The sequence below is a fragment of the Pongo abelii genome, chromosome 6, assembly GCF_028885655.2.
Source record: "Pongo abelii isolate AG06213 chromosome 6, NHGRI_mPonAbe1-v2.0_pri, whole genome shotgun sequence".
Classification (NCBI taxonomy): domain Eukaryota; kingdom Metazoa; phylum Chordata; class Mammalia; order Primates; family Hominidae; genus Pongo; species Pongo abelii.
The window spans coordinates 144592072-144614949 of record NC_071991.2 but is presented as its reverse complement, the minus strand read 5'-3'; the positions used below and the strand labels follow the sequence as shown (position 1 = coordinate 144614949).

General features: G+C 36.2%; 1 protein-coding gene across 1 annotated transcript in view; it reads right to left on the bottom strand.

The window, feature by feature from the left end:
- The window catches only part of CNTNAP2 (contactin associated protein 2), a 2266356-nt gene that overhangs the window by 1360928 nt on the left and 882550 nt on the right, over nucleotides 1-22878 (bottom strand). The window contains 1 exon segment of the mRNA NM_001133793.1: nucleotides 1969-2116. Within this exon segment, the coding sequence (NP_001127265.1) occupies nucleotides 1969-2116 (148 nt within the window).

The following is a 22878-nucleotide window of genomic DNA, read 5'->3' as shown; positions in this document are numbered from 1 at the left end:
TATGATTAACTCTATTAAATTATTTGTCCCATTTCATCTCTCAAAGACCATGTCTTTCTCATCCACTGTGGTAATGCTACCATTTAATATATTTATCACGCATGAAAAGTGGTCATTAAATAATTGCTAATAAAATAAATTGCACATACACATAGTCTCCATGAAGGATTTTATATATATATACATGTATATGTGTGTGTGTATATACGTGTGTGTGTATATATATGTGTGTGTGTCTGTATTTATTTACTAAAAGCTAAACATGGTTCTTAGCAAAATGTGTGATGGTCACAAAAATATCACATTTTCTTCTGGCCTTCCCATCATGATGCTATGCTGAGAGCAAGACTATGTGTGAACATGACACTCTGTTCGTGAATGTCCAGAACACATAGGGCCAAGGATTCTAATTTATGTTAGACCTCTTTTTGGGCCTTTCCAGAAATGCTAAATTTTCCTTTGAAAGAGCTACATTCTCCCGAAGAGCTAAATATTTTGTCTCTCTACTAATTTTATCTGCTACAATAAAATGGTAACCAAATAAACATTTTTTGAGAATTTTTAAATGACCTGCATGACCCCTTTATTGTAGTTTGCACATAACACTATTGCCTATGAATTAATAAGACTGTATTTGGGCACTATTATAGCTAATATTTTGACCAATTTCTGTTACTAAATGTATACAGAGGTGAAAGCTTCATATATTCTTTTATATAAAATACTAAGTGTCTAGGGCGTTTTAGAAAGCTTGTCCAACGGGGGCATTTGAAATTTTCTGCTTAGTGTGAACTCATTTTTGTGGGTTTATAGGAATGAGTAGGAAAGGGGCTAATAAGAGACTTTTTGCAAAACATAGAGAAACCAACTCCCCTCCTTGCTCATACCCAGCATCTTTGTTCCCCCAGGGAATTGTAACAGCAGGAAGAAAAATTTCCAGGAATGAGGAAAGTATATTTTACTAGGGAATTCATATTTTGAAGCCAATGTTTGCAAATCACGTGTTCGTAGATTAAATTTACACTATCTAGCAGTCTCATAAAGAAACAACAACCACAACTGGAGATAATCTTGAAAGCAGTTCTGTGTTGGTATTGCCTGCACAGAAGCAAATAAGCAAAGATCTAGCCTCTCAAGAAGAATTCACCATCAACCTTGGCCCAAACAAATTTCCACTGATAAAATTTTAAAGATATTGAGGTCACAGTAAAGAATATGGATAAGCATAAGGATAAGGATAAAAAGGACAGACAGGCAAACAGGATAAGAAGAAAAAGAGAGAGGAAGAGGAGTAGGAGAAAACAAGTACCATTTGCAAAAATTAGCAGAAACAATAGACAGAAGAATTATAATCCCCCAAATTCGTATGTTGGAATCCTTAGATATATGCATAATGTATTTAAGAAATAACAAGAGAGATTTAAAATATATTTAAGGGAAAATAACCTCTTTAGATGACCAAATCGATTTGAAAAAATAAATTAAATTTGGTAGAGAAAGCGTCATTGACTTTAAAACCCAGTGATTGGCTTTAGTATAAGAAGAGGCATAACTGAAGAGAGATACTTAGTGAACTGGAAGGAAGTTCTTCGAAATGTTTTCAAAACCCATCATAAAGACCCAAATACATAGATAACAATATAGGTTTCCCCTTTTTAAATATTTCATAAGACAAGGCAATTTTATTAATAAGCTTTATTATTTAGTCTATTGAACAAAAAAAAACTTTCCAAATCTTCAACCTGAAGAATAATTAAGATACAGTGACACGTCTGTTAGTCTCTGTATGTGTTTATAATATACATTTATAACATGCAAATAGAGAAACACCCTTTTATTTTATATATATATATCTATGCATAGATACATATATATGTAAATGAGAAGGTAGTTTATTGTCAGAGAAAGCAAGTAATGTTAAATAATTTAAAATAAAACAGCTTACTATTTAAACAATATGATACTCACAGTAAGAACAGCCATAAACTTCAATTCTGAGTCCAGTGCGACCTTCTCCATTCCAATCCAGAGGCACTACGCGCACATAGCGGGCGATAACCGGATGCTGTAATTCGTGCCGGACCACACCATCAGAGTTGATGTTTCCAGGAAACGCCTGGAAAAGGAAATGGTATTTTAAAAATTGGGTAAAATGCTTTAGAAACAATCATGTTCTCTATCTGCTAGAATAAACACAAATCTCATCCAATGGCAGGGCTTGCGATTTCTTACACCGTAAATAATTTGAAGAAAGCTGCTTCCTTACTTTTAATGTGAAAATAAGTCCAGTTTTAAATGGAAAACAGGTCAGATTTTCTATGGGTCCTTTCATCCGTGTAAATATATGTTAAAAGAATGAAAGACTAAATGGCATGCACTGTTGTGTTCCATACACATTTAAATGAGTTCTAATATTTTGCATTTAATTTATACAATAAATAATTTTTATAGCATCTAACCATACGTCTTGCTTTCTAAGATTCTCCTCCACATTTTCTCCCATAAAACCATTAGAAAGTTAAAGGTAACATTTCAACGTTAGTGAGAGAAGAAGAACAATTGAACACGTTGTAAAGAGGTCAGGGTTTTCTACCTTTGATTGGAGTAGACACATTTAGAGAATTTGTTCAATGGATCAGAAACATGTTAATTCAGTTTTTCTCATTATAGAAGATTCTGTCAAAAGAATAATTATCCATGAATTTTTATCTGATACTGAAATCAGATAAAATCACATCGTCTTTTTATTTTTTTTTTAATTTTTTATTTTTTCCTCTCAGCGGAGAACAAATGGATTTTTTGGGAGGCATACAGAACAATCATTCAACAAGGATTTACAAACTATCTATTTCATAAGTTAGAGCAAGATAATATGGGATATTCAAGGACGTGTGAAACCATAGACACAACTCTCAAAAAATTACCATCTAATGAAAAAGAAAATGTCAGTATAAAGTTATAATTCAAGGAAGATTTAAAGAAAGAAACTATTATATTTTAGAGGATATAATTCAAATAAATGAAAGCTTGTGCTATTTTAAACATGAGCAGTTTCAGCTTCATATATGCATTCTAAATGTCCCTATAATAGATAAGTTGAGGCTTTCTCATTAGCTTTTAGAAGACATTCTCTTTTAGATTTACTTAAATTATCTTAAAATCATACAAATATGCATTCTAAATGTCCCTATAATAGATAACTTGAGGTTTTATCCTTATCTTTTAGAAGATATTATCTTTTAGATTTAAATTATCTTAAAATCATACAAATAGAAATTTGAAAAATTATTTTTTAAATCATGAAAAGATGCAACACAGGCATTCATTATATTACATTGTTAGTATGTTGTCTTCTTTGCCTAAGGACTGAATTTGCTTCTACCTAAAACCAGGAGTTTTGTCTTTTAAAAAAATTATCTTTAATAATGATGTTTTAAAGTTAGACTACCAATATAAAGTAAAGAGCGAGAGATGTTTTAATTAAAAAAAAAAAATACAGAGTAGCTTCGGAATTGAAAGCACTGGCTTAAGTTCATCCAAGCATCACAAATGCAAGTTTGTAGCAGATCTGTTATCCAGCCCGCATTCCCCGGTCAAATTCCTGCGCTCCGAAATACAAAATGTGTAATGTAAGGCCTAGTAATTATGAGAAGTATACTGAAAGATTTCCTCCGCATTTAAACAATTTTATATAACCTTTACATGGTACCAGCAATCCACATAATGGATAATATTTAGTCGATAACATGGACAATTACATGTTTTAAAAACTGGGATGTTCTGTGGTGACGATTCCTGCTGTGCTCTTCTTGGTTTTCTCAAATGAGCTGCATACTACCACTGCCTTTTAAAAATAGCCATACCCTTCTGTAATCCATAAAACAAAACTATTTGAGCAGTAGGTCTTGAATTTTAACACTTAATAGAGCATCCTCATTGCATCTTGCTGACACAATTTCATCAGAAAAAAACATTTCTAAAAAGACCTTTTCTTTGTAGGTACTTTTCTAGCCAGCTGTTAGTTTTACAAAGAATTCAAAAATCTAACCAAGTATTCCATTAAACCATGGCTGTATTTTAAGATCTCTATTGGGTTCTCTGACTTCAAATGCAAGAACAATTAGAATCCTTGACCAAAATCACTTGAATTAAATCTACAATTGGATATAGGTTAATCCAAAATTTATGATCTTAAGTAATACTCAACAAAAGCCACCAAACAATTTTAACTTGAAAATTAACTATATGCTTAGCATGTTGCTAGGTTTTATATCAATATTTAGAAAAACAACAAAAAAACTCTCCTGAAACACTGTCTCTAAGACATTTGCAATCTTATGAGGCCTAAAATAAAATCTGAAAAGATATTGTGAAAGGCAGCATTAAAAGGAACTATGGAAGTGCATTATATAAGTAGTAATTTTACCTATATTTGGAGTTCCCTGAAGGCTATGTAATCAGGAAAATTCTACAGAGTTAGATCTCAGCTGCATAGAAGGACAGAGTGGTGTTTGAAAGACAAGAGAGAAAGGGCATAGGATATATTGAAGAATAGGTTGGCATAAAGGAGGATTTCAGACCTAGGGTATAAGACCAAGAGTCCAGGGATAGTTATGCTGAAATTTTGCTCTGTATGGGTAACCTCTCTAGGACTTAAAAAAAAAATACTTTTCCTTTCCCCTGGATGTCTCTTACAAAAAGATTTGATGAGCTTATTTGTAAAATGAATTTTTGAACTAAGATTGTAGAAACATGAACCAAGGGTGTTCAGGAATAGACAACAAGGAATAGGAATAAAGGCACAAGTCTGACTGGGAGAAAGTATTTATGTTGAAAAAAATCATAAATATTTTAACAGGTTCTGTCTCATTAGAGACAAAATAATATAGCATGTGTTGTTGTTGTTGTTAAGAAATAACAATGAAAGCCATATTGATGAGATCCAGGGTAATGGGAAATCATACTGGGAGCAAGAAGATTAGCAACAAGTAATTGAAGGTCAACACCAATGTGGTGGTGTGGGCAATAAATAAATAAAAGACAGATTTGATATTTCAAAAGAAGAATTATTAACATCTTGAAAGAAGGGAGTAGAAGATATAATCAACCTATTCCAATATATTAGTGTGCAGGCATTGGTGACAGAAAAGGGAAGAAAGGGAATGATATGAAGAACATTTATTGCTCGACTGCTCAGCAACCTCTTCTCTTTGAGTAATAGCATCTGGATTTTCTTTAAAAAGTTCACTCTTAATATTCTGCTCTTCCCCAGGCGCAGTGGCTCACACCTGTAATCCCAGCACTTTGGGAGACCAAGGTGGGCTGATCACTTGAGGTCAGGAGTTCAAGACCAGCCTGGCCAACATGCTGATACCCTATCTCTACTAAAAATACAAAAATCAGCCAAGTGTGGTCATACACACCTGTGATCCCAGCTATTTGGAAGGCTGAGGCAGGAGAATCACTTGAACCCAGGAGGCAGAGGTTTCAGTGAGTTGAAATTGCACCACTGTACTCCAGCCTGGGTGACAGAGTCAGACTCTGTCTCAAAAAAAAAAATAAAATAAACAAACAAACAAAATTCACTCTTAATCCATATGATGCTAGAGAGGCAGACACTACTCCCTGCCACCAGGAGTGGGCACCTAAATCAATGAGACTCAGTTTTAGCCCATCTGCTAAAATGCTTCATTCATACATTTACTTACGTAATTATTCATTCACCATTAATTCACTCAGGAGATATTTGAGAGTCTTCTATGTAGCAGATATTGTTCAAATCAACAATGTAGACATAGTTGCAGTTTTCATAGCGTTTATATTATTAAACTATATAGTGAGCTTTTTTTCATAGGCTTGTTGGCCACTTTTGAAAAGTGTCTGTTCACATCCTTTGCCCACTTTTTAGCGGGGTTGTTTCACTCTTGTAAATTTGTTTAAGTTCCTTATCGATGCTGGATATTAGACCTTTGTCAGGTGCAAAGTTTGCAAATATTTTTCTCATTCTATAGATTGTCTGTTATACTCTGTTGACAGCTTCTTTTGCTGTGCAGAAGCTCTTAAGTTTAATTAGATCCCATTTGTCAATATTTGCTTTGTTATGATCGCTTTTCATGTCTTTGGCATGAAATCTTTGCCCATTCCTATGTCCAGGATGGTATTGCCTAGGTTGTCTTCCAGAGTTTTTATAATTTTGGGTTTTACATTTAGGTTTTGGAGAAAAGGAAATACTTACACACTGTTGGTGAGCATGGAAATTAGTTCAACCATTCTGGAAAGCAGTATGACGATTCCTCAAAGAGCTAAAAGAAAAACTACCATTTGACCCAGCAATCCCATTACTGGGAATATACTCAGAGGAATATAAATCATTCCACCACAAAGACACATGCATGCAAATGTTCACTGTAGCACTATTCGCAATAGCAAAGACATAGAATCAACCCAGATTGGATGAAGAAAATGTGTTACATATACACCATGGAAAATCATGCAGCAATAAAAAAGAATGAGATGGAGCTGGAGTCTATTATCCTTAGCAAACGAATGCAGGAAAGAAAACCAAATACCACATGTTCTCACTTATAAGTGGGAGCTAAATGATGAGAACTAATAAACACAAAGAAGGAAACAACAGACACTGGGGTCTCCTGGAGAGTGAAGGGTGGAAGGAGGGAGAGGAGCAGAAAGGACAACTATTCAGTACTGGGCTTAATACCTGGGTGATGAAATAATCTGTACAACAAACCCCTGTCACATGAGAGTTTACCTGTGTAACAAACCTTCACATGTACTCCTGAACCTGAATATGTATCTATATATATACACATACACACATACATATGTATGTATACATACACATATAATACTTACACTAAATTATATGTAATATGTATATATTGTTATATATGTTTTTATATGTAAATCCTATAATTATACAATTACATATATAGTTTATGCAAAGGGCAGAAAGGCAAATGGCATGAGCATACTGTGCCTGTTTGTGGGGGCAGCAAGAAAGTCAGTATTGTTGGAAGAGCGTGGAGAAGGAATGAACAGGGGAGAAGATGGAGAGGTCAAGGACAGAACGAGGAGGGCCTGTACATTATGATCACACTCCAGATTTCATTTATGTGTGCTGGAAGGAAATCTACTGGAGAGTTTTAAGCAAGAAAGTTATACATCTTATAATTTTTAACACTGAGAGCACTAAAATCCCCCTCTGAGTGAAGAGAAATTCCTAGGAAGATAGTAGAAGACAATTGCATAATGTAAAATACAAAATGATAGATGAAATAACATGGTCACAAGTGCTTCAGAGGTTGTTTAGGGAGGAGAGGTTTGGAACAGTGGTGTGGAAGAACAGCAGGACACCTACCACACCTCGGGATCCCCAATGCACGGTGAGTGAAAAAAAAACAAACAAAACTGCAGGAATGGAGGTGCTCTTCCCACTGAGCTTCTGTTGGCCATTTTGATATTACAAAGGAGTGGAAGTCAGAGAAAGACAAAGTAAGCACATCTGTGATGACATCATTTGAGAATCTAAATCCAGAGCTTGCTAAGGTGTTTTGGATTATTTGATCTGTTTCCTTATTTGTTTCTGAGCAACTGAAATACCATTGACTAATACAACAATATTTGAAGGGAAAGAAAATTAGTGAAGATTTAGATATACTGCATTTGAGATTTCACCAGCAAAATTAAAAGATGTTATGGACATTTGAGGTTTAGAATAATAGTGTTTTACCTAAGGTTTGCCTTGGCTTTACTTATGGAAAAATGCATGCTATATATTTTCTTCAGGATTCTCAAAAGCAATAGTTTGTGCTTCTATTATTATTTTTATTATTATATTTTATTTTTAGAGACAGGGTCTCACTCTATCACCCAGGCTAGAGTACAGTGGCACAGTCATAGCTAACTGTAACCCTTGAATTCCTGTGATCAAACGATCCTCCCACCTTAGCCTTCTGAGTAGCCAGGACTATAGGTGTTTGCCAATAGATTGTGATTTTTCCACTTTTTTCATCCAAGCATATTGAGATTTAAGACAGTTTCCTAACTGAAGCTTTAAACATTTCAAAAGTATACCATAGGTGTGAACCATCGATTATCTTGAATACAAAGGTGTAAATATATGTGAAATGTCTCCATAAATATCAGTATTTGATAAGGTAGGAAACATGAAAGGAGGTGTAGCCATTGATTTAATAAAAACAATGTCTAGCATTTATATATCTATTATTTAAACGGTTCTAGTATAGTCTGTATTGTTTGTGCCTCAAAGAAAACTCTAAAATTGTCAGGGATGCTATTTTTTCAAATCAGGAAACAGACTCAGAGAAGTTGGCCAACATGGTGAAACCCTGTCTCTGCTAAAAATACAAAAAATTAGCCAGGCATGGTGGCATGCACTTGTAATCCCAGCTATTCAGGAGGCTGAGGCAGGAGAATCACTTGAACCTGGGAGGTAGAGGTTGCAGCGAGCCAAGATCGCGCCACTGCACTCTAGCCTGGAAAACAAGAGCGAAACTCCATCTCAAAAAAAAAAAAAGGAAAAAATAAACTGGATGCCGAATACCTAGTAAAGACAAACTTGGGACAAAGTAACAAGTTCTTCCACTCTCTTCATTTGAGAATCAAATTGTCAACTAGAAATAAATATCTTCCCATTTATGTACAATATATTTTATTTTTGATATTTAATATTATATATTTGAATATCAAATTTAAAGTCTGATGGATAATTTTTATCATAATGCTTTTTAGATGCACATTTGATTTCTGGTCTATTTTATTAGGTAGTACATCATGTGTTCATATTTTCCTTCTCTCCTTATTTTTTATTTCTATAAATTTTTACAAAATCAATATTATGTTTTCTCACACATTTACCTAAATCAAGCTTCTTTTGTGATTATCAACACCCAAACTCCTCTGCAGTTTTAATACAAGTAATTTAAAAGTTTGAATGATACTGTTTCCAGAAGAATTTGTCAGTCAGGGGGCATCTTATTTAGTAAATACTAAAGCAAAGAATAAACTATCATAGGTCTTGAAAAGGAGCATTTTTTCATATCACTTGGCTCTTTTAAAAAATCATTTACAGTTTTTCATATAGATGTGAAAAGGAAAAAAAGATATACAGCTGAGTTTTTATACAATCTTTAAGATTTGGAAACCTGCATCAAAAATTAAAAACTTAAAGCAAAGTTGAATCTTTCTTGCATAGAACAATACTCTTTATAATTAAACCTTCATTTAGGCAAATCGTATACAACAAGTGCTTTGCAGATACATAAAAAATGCCAGCCAAATTTATCATTGAAAGAATAAAAAATCCATTTACGACAACTTGTGAATTTCATGTTCTTGCTATTAAATCTCTCTTAGAGGCAGTGATTTGTATATATGCTTAGAATAGGGTTTATTATTATAATTAAGATAGCATATATGTATCTCACAAAACTTGGTGTTAAGGAAAGTTAAAATCAATATAATAAAATGTTAAACCTATGGTTCTACTTTTAGAGTTCTTGTCTTATAAATTGTACAAATATACACCAAAATTTAGAACTTTTTTAACATATTATAAGTCATCCACAATGTTAATTTTAGAATAAACATCACTGAAGTTTTAATAACTGAAAAATTTTCCACTAGGTGCACTATTTTTTCTAGCTAAAACAATATTTCAGATGGTCTAAGAGGCAGTGAAGCAAAGCATTTCTGCAAAGTACCAGATAGTAAATATTTTAGGCTTTGCAGGTCACGTGCCCCTCTGTCCCATATTATTATTCTTCCTTTTTTTTAAAATACACTTGTGAAATGTAAAAATTATTCATAGCTCACAAACTTTAAAAGAACAGGCGTGGACAAGATTTGTCCCATGGGCCACAGTTTGCCAGCCCATGGACTAAGAGTCTTTGAAATTAAATCTTTCTTGCTAGTTAGATAGGATGCACAGGTCAAAGACTTTCCAGCCAGTTGACATTCAAGAACCAGTAAACTTTGGAAAAGTATTTTGTAATCACTTGGAGCATATAATTTATGAAACTGGAGGAGACCATATAAAGTATTAGAAGTATGCTATGTATGATGCATGAACTAACATTTTTTTTTCTCAAATTTACTATTATGGGGTTTGAAGTGTAACAAGAATTATTTTATGACAAGAATCAGTATATTTATTCCTAACTAAAACCTCACTTTTTAGGAGACCTAACATAAAAGATCACAAGCTCCTATAGCGAATGAATGAGACTCTGTATCTTCATGTAAAGGTTTTACTTAAGACTAAAAAAAGTGCCTAAAACAACTAGTTATTGTTTAAGTAAATCTAAGAAGAGCTTTTCACATACTGACAACAGGTCTCATAGGTGGGAACTTACGTGAGAATGACTTGAATGTTTCCTAAAGTGAGAGATTTTACTTGCTTAAAACATAAAATGACTCCGTGGCATTGAAACACATATTGACTATTCTTTATGTTAATGTACTAAACCTGTGATCATTATAATCTCTTCCCTTTAATTGAAATTTTATTTCTTGCTAGATTTTAGATTTTATTTTCCCCATGCTAACAACTTATATCAAAATGTAGAAATAGATTTTCCATTTTGCAGCCTTGATGTGAGTTTCCAGGACTAGTTATATTCCCTGCTGAGGCAGGAAGAAGGACCTTCATAAAATACTGCACTTGTTACCCTTCCAATCTGGCCTCTTCCCCTGGAGTCTCTGCTCATTAGTTTTATCTGGCTGGTCTCCCACATCCTGTAGGACTCAGTTCAGACAGTACTTCCTGACAGGAGGGACCTTGCCTTGCCACCCCTCAATCCCCTCCTTCCATAGGATGCCTTATAGTAGGAGATCAGCAGGACTTTTTTCTGAGCACCAGTCAGGACTCTACTGATCAAAGCAGGATCTGGTCAAAACAGAATGCGATATGGGAGGAGGGCAGAGAAGTGCTGGACAGAGAAGGGCAGGGTCCCTGGCGAGGGCTCCACCCTCAGGCCTGTGCCCACGAAACTAAGTGCAGACAGGCATTTCTGTTTTTGCCTCAAATGTTGCATTTTCTAAGACCACTCTGGCCCGCCACACCCTTCATCCTGTGCCTACAAAAACCCTGAGACCCTAGTGGACACAGACACAAGTGTCTGGACATTGAGAGGAGCAGAGGAGTGGAAAAGCACACCGGATTCGGCCAAGGGCAGCTGGAGGAGAGTCTGGCAGCTGGGTGGCCCAGCTCCAGGGGAGGACGGCCTCCCGACTCCATCCCCCTTCTGACCTCCCCATCCACCACACTGAGACCTGCCTTCACTCAATAAAACCTTACACCCATTCTCGAAGCCCACGTGTGATCCGACTTTTCTGGTACACCAAGGCAAGAACCCAGGATACAGAAAGCCCTCTGTCCTTGCAGTAAGGCAGGGGGTCTAATTGAACTGATTAACAGAAGCCACCTGCAGATGGCAAAACTAAGAGAGCACAAGGTAACACACACCCACTAGGGCTTCAGGAGCTGTAAACACTAAACCCTAGACACCGCCATGGGGTTGGAGCTCCATGACATGCCCGTCTGCACGCTCTCTCTATGGGTTTGAGCAGGGGAGCACTGAAGAAGTGAGCCACACCCCTATCACTTGCCCTGTGAGGAGGAAAAGGGAAAACTCCTGTTTCAAATGCAGAAAATAAAGCAGCTAAAACCAAGATGGCAAAGGAAGCAACCTCTAGTTGTCCTCATTGTTCGTTATCCACAAATTGTAATTCATTAGCTTGCTAAAAGGCACTCCTACCAGCACCATGACAGTTTACAAATGCCATGGCAATGCCGGGAAATTACCTTACATGGTATAAAAAGAGAGGAATCCTTGGTTCCGGGAAGTCCCCACTCCTTTTCTAGAAAATTCATGAATTACCTGGCCCTTATTTAGCATATAATTAGGAGTAGCTATAAATATAGCTAGCCAGCAATCTACAAGTGCTACTCTGCCTATGTCCTGCTCTGTCTATGGAGCAGCTGTTTTTCCCTACTCTGTTACTCTAATAAACTTGCTTTGCTTGCACTTTATTCTGTTGGCTCACTCTTGAGTTCTTTCCTGTGTGAAGCCAATAACTCTCCTGGCTAAGCCCCAATTTGGGAGTTTGCCTGTATCAAGAGCATCCTGTGTTTTGTTTTGTTTTTCCTCTTCACTCAATTGTGATTACTTCATTATGTTTTTTATTAACTCCCTGACTGATTCAGAAGTACGTAAGTCAGCTGTGAGGTTTCAGACCATACCTCTTTGGTCCCTGTGTGTCTGATGATGACAGTGTTCAGTGGTCAATAAATGTGCTTAAGTAAATGAATATAAATGTGCATTTCCAAATTCCCATCCATCTACATTTCATAGGCTCTTGTTATTTCTGGATGTACAAAAACCAGTTCTATTACCATCGGTAGTTAAAAACCATATATTTGATAATATCTTACAGGAAAAAAAATAGAGCATGCTAGACTGACTCAAAAAGACACCAGGCTAATGTATAAGGTTTTCCTAGTTGTAGGGGGATGTCGTTATAATTATGTAATGTGGCTAGGTGTCAGAGATCATGGGATAAAAAGAAAACAATCATGGAAAAATCTTGAGAGAATTGCTAGGAGAGATGTAAAAATTAACCCCCCACCCCAATCAAATTTAGCTTGTTCACTTGGGTAATTCACTTGAACTATGCTAAAAATACACTCTTTTTGATTGAAAAACCATGTCAAACATTGTAAGACATGCCAACATATTCCATATATATATATATAAAACGTATATGCAGCAATATTCTCTCTAGACCCTACGGCTCTTGACCCAAATAAATACATCTCGTCTTCTTAATGTTGTCAATGTTGTGAAAGCATTTTAGAATCATCATACTAGAGGCATTAATTAAGAACAGCATTATTTTGCAAGCAATAATTTGACTTTGAAAATTAATAAAGTAAAATCTTAAAAATCTGATTCTTGATTCCTTCTCTTTATTCTTTAAGGGCATCACATGATGATGGTATTCAATAGGTTTCATTCTTTGTGATCATTTGTTCTCAGCCTACTCAACCAGTGGACTGTCTTTTTAATGGCTTTATTGCCTTCCATAGTTTATTTATCTCCAGTCTAAGACCCTGGCAGAAGAACCATGGATTCCTTTCTTACTCTCTGACTCCCTCTTCTTCCTTCTCTCCAACTTGCTTCCTTTTTCTCTCTCCTTCTTTTCTCTTTCTCCTTCCTTCCTTCCATACTTCTTTTCTTCATTTCCTTCCTTCCCTCCTTTCTTGTGTCCTTCTTTCCAATGGTTTGCTATAATACATGATTGTTTTTTGCCCATGTCACATTTCAGTATAGAAAGAAGAGGGCAGAGGAGCACTGTTCCACATAGTCACTCAGGGATCCAGGCTCACTTCATTTGGTTTTCGTCATCAACATCTGATTCTCAAGCCCACCACAGAAACAGAAGACAAACATATAGGAATGAACTTAGGGCTTACGGCCAGACTTGATAGAGAAAATATCAGTTCTGCATACATACCATTGGTCATGGATCATATTGATCTTAACCTTAGTGTCCAAGAGACTGGAATATGTGCCACAGAAGGAAAGTGAAACAGATTTGATAAATGCATAGTGGGGCTACATGATGCTTATCTTGAAATTCTGTGCTTACCTATATCATAATACTTATTATAATGAATAGTAAAATTATAATGTTTATTATCTGATCTCTCAGTGAAACTGCAGACTGTTCAGGGAGCAATACGTCATTCTGTTAAAAACAATGATAATCATTTTTAACACAGTAAACTGAAAACCAGTGAATAGTTTGATTCGTTTTGAGAAATGTGATCACCCATGTGACCCTCACTCCCTATCAAGATATAGAACGTGTTATTATCCCAGAAATTAATCTCATCAATCCCCTCAGTAAATATTCTTTTCAATTAATGCCACTCCTCATCCTATGCATACACTTTTCTGATTTCTATAACCATAGTTAATTTTGCCTTTTGTTTTGACAGAGTCTTGTTCTGTTGTCCAGGCTGGAATGCAGTGGCATGGTCTCAGCTCACAGCAACCTCCATCTCCCAGGTTCAAGTGATTCTTCCACCTCAGCCTCCTGAGTAGCTGGGACTACAGGCACAGGCCACCATGCCCGGCTAATTTTTGTATTTTTAGTAGAGATGGGGCTTCACCACGTTGCCCAGGCTGTTCTGGAACTCCTGACCTCAAGTGATCTGCCCACCTTGGCCTCCCAAAGTGCTGGGATTACATGCATGGGCGTCTGTACCCAGCCAATTGTGACTTTTCTTGAACTTCACAATAAAGTTATCAAACATCACTGGCTTCTTTCACTCAGAACAATTTTGTTAAGATTCCCCCATATTGTTATTATTAGTAGCACATTTCTGTTTTTCTGTGTACTATTTCATTGTCTAAGAAGAAAATGTAGAAGAAAGAATGTGGTAAATAATATACTCATCTTCCAAGTGAAGAGTCAAATTATATTACCAAAATTTGACAGAAGAGTAGACCTACTTGTAAGTATATTATTAAATGTAATAAAATTAACCAATAGAGAATTAAAAATATTTATTTATTTTTTTTTTGAGGCAGGGTCTTGCTCTGTAGCCCAGGCTGAAGTGCAGTGGTGTAATCACAGCTCACTGCAGCCTCAAACTCCTGGGCTCAAGCAGTCCTCCCACCTTGGCATCTTAAAGTGCTAGGATTACAGACATGAACCATCATGCCTGGCCTTAATATAACTTCTAAAAATAGGTCAGGTGTGTGGAAAAGTAAGTCAGCTAACTAGTAATTGACCCAAGAAGTCATTAACCAATAGGTAAATTCTACATTTATAAGTGAACAAATTGATATAAAAGTGTAAAGGGAGAGTGGAACAGGAAATAAGAAGATACTGGGGAAAAAGAACTTTGCTGTTAAATGAACTTATTTCTCTACAAATTGATTAAAAATACTTATCTATGTACTAGCTTGATAAAAATATGAAAAACCAAAAACAATTGTTGCATAGGAGGGTGTCTAAAAATTTGGCTTTAAAATTTCTGGCATATCACATAAATGCAGACAGAATTAGTTTCAAGGTTCATCTTAAATAAAATCTAACCAGTTGCTTGAAGAAGCATAATACTCAAGGTACTGAGCCCAGAAAGAAACTTCCCAAATCCTCACATAAAAGAAACTATGCTACATAAAGAATGAAGTGTTCAAGAAAATCCATATAAAAACAGCAACAAATTTCATAGGAAATACATTACAGTTTTCCTCAGTGTAGCCCCATGGAAAAATGCCAAACCTCAACTCAGTAAACACAAATTTATAGCAGTAACCAACACTTTTGATGCAGATATTCAGCTCCCTACTGACAAGCTTACTCTAGAAATTGTTTACAGTATCTAGAAGAACAGATAGATTACATTGCCCTCAGGTTATCCTCCAAAACCATTGCTTTTCGCAGGTATTTGTTAAGTATTAATGGCAGCAAATATGATAATATACTCTTTGGAAAGTACTTGGGATAAAATATTTTTCTAAATGTGGAACCAAGTGCTTTTTATAAGCATACAATCAACAAAATTATCAAGTTTTAGTTAATGTGAGAAGTATTTGTGATAGCAAGGTAAATTGCCATCTTTCAATTTTATCTTTTTCAAAATGTGAAATTCTTTAGTTGGATAAATTTATGGCATGAAATATTAATAATTCTAACACTAAATATAATGTCTGGTTTGAGCATTAGTAATTTTACTCTTCCTCAATTTCATATGCTTCCATTTTTATTATCTATTGGATGATTAATACCAGGTAATGTTTCTTCAAAATATAGAAGAGCCAAAATAAGTGACAATTCTTGGGTCTACAGAAGCCATTTTTTTCCAATATATTTGGATTTCATCTTTCCTGGGAAGAAAAAAAAACCCTTTTACATTATGTTTCTCCATTTGTACTATGTCTGGTTTTCTATTCCCTTTCACTGCAAAACTTCTCAAATAAATGGTGTTTGCTCTGTTTTTCCCTCCTCTTCCCATGCTCTCTTTAAGCTTTAGCAATTTGTTCATTGCTGTTTCTTCTTTCAAATCAAATCAGAAAAATCACTGATGATAATGAGATAATTGATGATAATGCAATAATCTTTTTTAAAATTCTTCTTGAATATCTCCCTTAGTCATCTTCTCCTGGAATCTTTCTCATTCAAGAACATATCTTAGGCCGGGCACAGTGGCTCACACCTGTAATCCCACCACTTTGGGAGGCCGAGGCAGGCAGATCACGAGCTCAGGAGATCGAGACCATCCTGGCTAACACGCTGAAACCCCGTCTCTACTAAAAATACAAAAAATTAGCCGGGTGTGGTGGCGGGCGCCTGTAGTCCCAGCTACTCAGGAGGCTGAGGCCCGAGAATGGCGTGAACCGGAGAGGTGGAGCTTGCAGTGAGCCGAGATCGCACCACTGCACTCCAGCCTGGGCGACAGAGTGAGACTCCGTCTCAAAAAAAAAAAAAAAAAAAAAAAAATATCTTATTTTGCATATGTCTATTTGATCTGTGATTGCTTCTCCTTTATCTTCATTGGATTTTTCTTCTTCTTCTATAGATTATTAAAGGTCATGCTGTTCTCGCTACTTTCTCACAAGTGACATCATCTGCTTTTTTGTCTTCAAATGTAAGTTCAACAGGCATATTTTGCTTATTCCTGTTATTTTGTTATTATCTGTTTCCTTCACTACCTAGATTTATTTTCTGACCTCCTGAGAGCCTGGTAGCTTTATGCATAATCAGTCCAATCTAGAAATACCTCAAATGTGTATTTACTGACAAACTGATTAATAAAGCGTGGTCTAACCACAGTCTACTACCCAACCGGCCTTCTTCCACAGTCTAACAAGGGACAAATCCTACTCGGGCTGTTTAATCCCATCTTCTCATCTAATTCTATTCTCTCTTGTTCCATTAGCTATACCTCTATGGTGCCCCTGTATTCCTTAACATCTCTCTCGGCCTCAACTCTTTTAATGAAACAAGCCTAAAGTCTTGATTTCAGAGAAAAAATAAAGAAAACAAACTCCACCAAATGTCTTTCAACTAACTCACCTTTCCAGCTCACTTCTTCAATTACAATATTGCATTATTTTGTATTGACCTCCCAAACTTCTTGAAGAGACAATTTCATATCCAAACTTTCAAGGATAGAAGCTCATTTCCATCTCTCTTCTATTGTGCTACAATTAGTCTCCTGCATTAATAAAGTGAAATCTAAGCCTTCTTTATTAGTTTTAACCCTAAGGAACCTTTTTGGTGCAGTTGGTATTCTTGCGATGCCTTCTTCTCCGTGAGACTGTGATCCCATTTGTATTCTTGGACAAGAATGGCTGACTCTTTCAACTCAACCTCCTTCTACGAGGTCTCATTCCAATCTAAATATTGGAGACTGATTCCCATATCCACATCTCCAGCCCTAAGTTGGATTTTGAGATCTAGGCCTGAATTTCCAACTTTCTATTAAACATCTTTATTTGAATGGCTACAAGATGTTAAAAAATGCCTTTTTATCATCAAAACTGTGTTTATTTTCTATTTTTCACCCACACCATTTGCTGATGCTGCCATCCTCCTAGTTCTCCGGCCAGAATCTCTGTCGTGTCCATGGCTCTTGTTCTTCCTCACTCACATTCACAATGTCCCAGATGCTGGAGGTCCTGCCTCTCCAGTAACGGCTTTTCACGCGTGTGGCCACTGTATTTGGCCAAACCCTCCTTCTTCCCTGAGAGCTCTTAGAATGCTCTCCCTGCTTCCAGTCTCTCCTCCAATTCACTTTATAAACTATCCAAAAGGGAAATCTTTTTAAATGAAAATCTCAGTCTGTGAGAACCTAATTACTTAACCTAAAATACAGATGCAGGTTGCCTTTTGTTCATAAGTTGCCAACTCAGTAGGTTGAAATAATAATTTGCACAATTATCACCCTATGTTTTGTTTAAGGGATACTAAATGATTCACTTAACAGATTCTTTTCAACAAATTAACATAATTGACTTAACTGAAGAAATATGTTTGTTATATTGGTGTCATCCACATACAAACATTAGGTTGTTTTTAGAATTTGAGTTAAGTAGCTGGTTATATAGCTTCTGATTTACAGAAGATCTATACAGTTTCCATCTTTAATGCTTTCTTTTGTAATGAAAGATTATCCACTTCTTGTGCAATGTGATGGGTATTACTTGAGTGATGCTATATTCCCTTGTACATATGAAAATTGTATTTGTTTTCTAAGATGAATAATATAAAACTTTAAATACATGGCCACAACTTTAACTTCTGAACACATTTTCCTCAATTAAGGGGAAGAAAGAGTGACATGAGGAATAGAGCACACATTGAAGATAAGTAAGTCCCCTGATGCAAAGCTATTGTCATAAAATGTTATCCAGAGCAAGTTTTTTTTTTTTCTGTTTTGTTTTGTTTTTCCTTCTGGAGTAATCGGGTGTAATAGATGCAGGTTTGCAATAATTTTAAGGACTTTTTTTTTTTTTTAGCACTGAGACAAAGCTAATAAGCAATGGGTTTTGTTAGCCAATTACATACAAACAGAGATTCTGAGGAATAAAAAAAGTAGAGAGCTTATTTTGAATCTGCCTTTTTGAATAAGTGTACCAAAAAGCCACTTCAAATCAAGGAACAAGTCTTAATAGCCATTAGCTTATTTTGAGAATAAAACAGTGGTAATCAAGTTCTCTTTGGAAAATATCCTGTGAAACTAACCAGGAGAAAGGTAGGCACGATAGCATCCTGGGGGAAAATAAAAAGAAAATGAAAGAAAATCTCTAACAGAAAAAAAAAAGACATTCCAAGAATAAACTCAGTGTTATTTGAGACGATGTATTCATTTCCATATTTAAATATTATCATAAATATGAAGGAAACATTTTTGAATTATATAAGTAAAATTCTAAAACATTTTATACTTCTTAACAAAAATTAAATCGATGGAAAAAGCATATGCCATTCATGTTTTTCATTTATTTAGATGTGGTAATACTTTGTTAGTCTAAAAAGCAAACAAAATTATACTTTGGGATCCTATCATCTTATTTATATATTTTTGATATTAGTATTCTACTGTCATTTCTTTCTCCTCGGATACAATCTATGTTTCACACAAACACCTATGCATTATAATGCTTTCATATATATCTCAGGATCCTAGCTTCAATTTTATATACACTATGAACTTTCAAACAATGTAAATACATTTATATTTTGAAATCCATAAAAACGATGTCAGGCTGGGTACTGTGGCTCCCAGCACTTTGGGAGCCTGAGGCAGGTGGATCACTTGAGGTCAGGCATTCCAGACCATCCTGGTCAACATGGTGAAACCCTGTCTCTACTAAAAAGGCAAAAATTAGCCAGGCATGGTAGCGCACACCTGTGATCCCAGCTACTCAGGAGGCTGAGGCATGAGAATTGCTTGAGCCCAGGAGGTGGAGGTTGCAGTGAGTCCAGATCATGTCACTGCACTTCAGGTTGGGTGATACAGTGAGACTGTGTCTCAAAAAATTTAAAAAATATAAACATTAAAAAAAAACCAACAACAATAGCAACTCACCTGTACGTCAAACAAGCACATGCATTTAGCTATCTGAGATACACACATGTAATGTATACACAAACATACAGAATGAGAGAGATAGGGACTTTAAATCACATAATAATCTGTAAGTTTGATGGGTTTTGCCTTTATTTTTTAATCCGAAATAATTTTAGACTCACATAGTAGTTGCAAAAATAGTTGATGATACGGTATGGATATGTATCCCTGCCCAAATCTCATGTGGAATTGTAATTCCCAGCATTGGAGGTGGAACCTAGTGGGAGGTGATTGGATGATGTGGAAGGTTTCTTTGCCCTCCCCCTCCCCTCCCCCTCATCCCCTCCCCCTCCCATTCCCCTCGTCCCCTCCCCTCCCTCTCGTCCTCTCCCCTCCCCCTTGTCCCCTCCCCTCCCCCTTCTCCCCTCTCCCTCCTCCCCTCCCCTCCCCCTTCTCCCCTCCCCCTCCTCCCCTCCCCTCTCCTATCCCCCTCCCTTCCCCTCCCCACTTTCTTCTCCCTGCCCCCCTCCCCTCCCCTCCCCTCTCCTATCCTTTCCTTTCTTTTCTTTTGTTACAGAGTCTGACTCTGTTTCCCAGGCTGGAGTGCAGTGGTGTGATTCCGGCTTACTGCAACATCTGCTTCCCGGGTTCAAGCAATTCTCCTGCCTCAGCCTCTGGAATAGCTGGGATTACAGGGGCGTGCCACCACACCCGGCTAATTTTTTGGTATTTTCAGTAGAGATGGGGTTTCACCATGTAAGTCAGGCTGGCCTTGAACTCCTGACCTCAAGTGATCCATTTGCCTCGGCTTCCCAAAGTGCTGGAATTACAGGCTTGAGCCACGGTGCCTGGCCACATATGGGTGCTTTCTAATGGTTTAGCAAGATCCTCCTTGGTCGCGATAGTGAGTTCTCATGTGATGTGGTTGTTTAAAAGTATGAGGCACCTCCCCCTCACTCTCTTCCTATTAGTCCAATCATCAGAAGCGCCTGCTTCCCCTTCACCTTCCTCCATGATTGACAGTTTCCCCAGGCCTCTCCAGAAACCAAGCAGATGCTAGCACCATGCTTCCTCTTTATCCACCAAAGAGGGAGTTTCCAATTGCATGCTTGTTTCTCTCCCTACATGTGCTAAATTTAGTTTAGAAATTTTATATCATTTTGAGACCAAAAAAAATCAACTCTGAGGTATAAATTTTGATAGTGCAAGGACCCATTCATCATGCTTGACATATAATCTTTTAAATTAAATTTTTATTGTGCAATGATTACAGTTTCACCTGCCTGTGGAACTGTGAGCCAATTAAGCCTCTTTTCTTTATAATTTACCCAGTCTCAGTATTTCTTTATAACAATGTGAGAATGGACTAATACTGTTGAGTTCCTATGTAACCTTCCCCCGTTTCCTCCAGTAATAACACTCTACACAATATGGGACAATCATGAAAGCCAGAAAATTGACAATGACACAATAAAATTAACTACACTACAGATTTTATTCTGATTTAACTAGTTTTTATGTACATTATTTTTGTTGTATACGGGTTACCAGTGTAACCACCATTGCAATTGTGATATAGATGTTCAATTACCCAAAAGTAATTCTTTTACTTTAAACGTAATACAAATTAGCAGAATATGCTTGAGGATATCCAGTTTAGCTGTCATTTTTGAATTTTGTCCTTACTATAGTGTCCATTTTCTAAATTTCTTGCCACTGATGGGCCAATTTCTGACTGTCATTGGATTAGACACTGGATACTACATGTTAATAATAAGCATATAAAGAAAACAAAAAAGACTATACCTAAAGACTGTCATTAAGTTCTGAATGAGACAAGGTGTTCCCAGCTGAGTTTAACTGGAACATGAATAGGAAATTCGGGAAATAAAGAGAGGAGTATAACAGTAACATCACCAGTTTGGCCCTATAAACTACACATGCAAATTAGTAAACCAAGTGTAGAGGGAAAATGTGGGAATAATAGTCTTTTAAAAAATAATTTTAAGGTGAAAACCAAATAAGTTTGGCACATGAGGACTCAATTACATCTCCAGTGGTGGTGACTGCCGGTGACTCTGAAAGCAACTGGCAGTAAACTTGATGCCCAAGGAGGGTAGAAGCCTAGAAGTCACCAGGAGTAACTAGGAGTTATAGCTGAAGAGTGGCAGATCCTGGCAGAACAGACTTAGTGATGAATAAATTCTCTGGTTCATGATGCCAAGAAATTAGTGGTTGCTAGGGGTTGAGGAGGAATACAAGTGGAAGTATGTGAGGCTACAAAATGACAACAGGAGAGATCCTTGTGGTGATGGAAGTATTTTGTATTCTTAAAGCATCAGAGTGAATATACTGGTGGTGACTCTAGTGTTACAAGATGCCATTGGAGGAGACTGGATAAAAAGGATACATGGCATCTCTCTAAAGTCTTCTTACAAAGGCAGGTGAAAGTGTAATCATTGCACAATAAAAATTTAATTTAAAAGATTTTATGTCAAGCATGATAAATGGGTCCTTGCACTATCAAAATTTATACCTCAGGGTTGATTTTTTTTTGGTCTCAAAATAATATAAAATTTCTAAACAAATGTTAGCACATGTAGGGAGAGAAACAAGCATGCAATTGGAAACTCTCTCTTCAGTGGATGAAGCTATCAGTTGCCTTGCCCATGTTCATCTCAGGCTTCTTCCTCTTTTAATATCCCTAAAGTTGAACAACACGATAAGGTTCTAAACACTTCATTCTTTTATGCAAATGTTTATCATGAAGCAAGGAACCCTGAACCCTGTACTGCAAAAGTCAGGCCTATGATAAGCTTTTAAAAACCATCTCTTCAAATTAACTCCAAGTTATGACTAATGATTCTCAGTTCCATAGATAACAAACCATGACCTCTATTAAAAAGAATAGAGTCAATGTACACCAAATATAATTCATTAGACAGATGCAAGTGACCAGCACTGTGGTGTTTGATGAATATAATGAAGTTCTTTGATTAAGAAGATAAATATCTCCCAAGAAGAATCCTATGTTTGTTTTCCAATTTGAAGGAAAAAAATACTTTGGCAAATTCCACAAGAATTATACTCAAATTGGGATGCAATTAGTTTAAATATTTTGTTATAGATAGAACGATAAACAAGTTTATTGTGTGTTTTCATGATGGAAACACATTAACAAAATTTTCTCCGGAGATCTTATTTTATATTTATGTTAATAATAAAAAAAATAAAAACCATGTGTT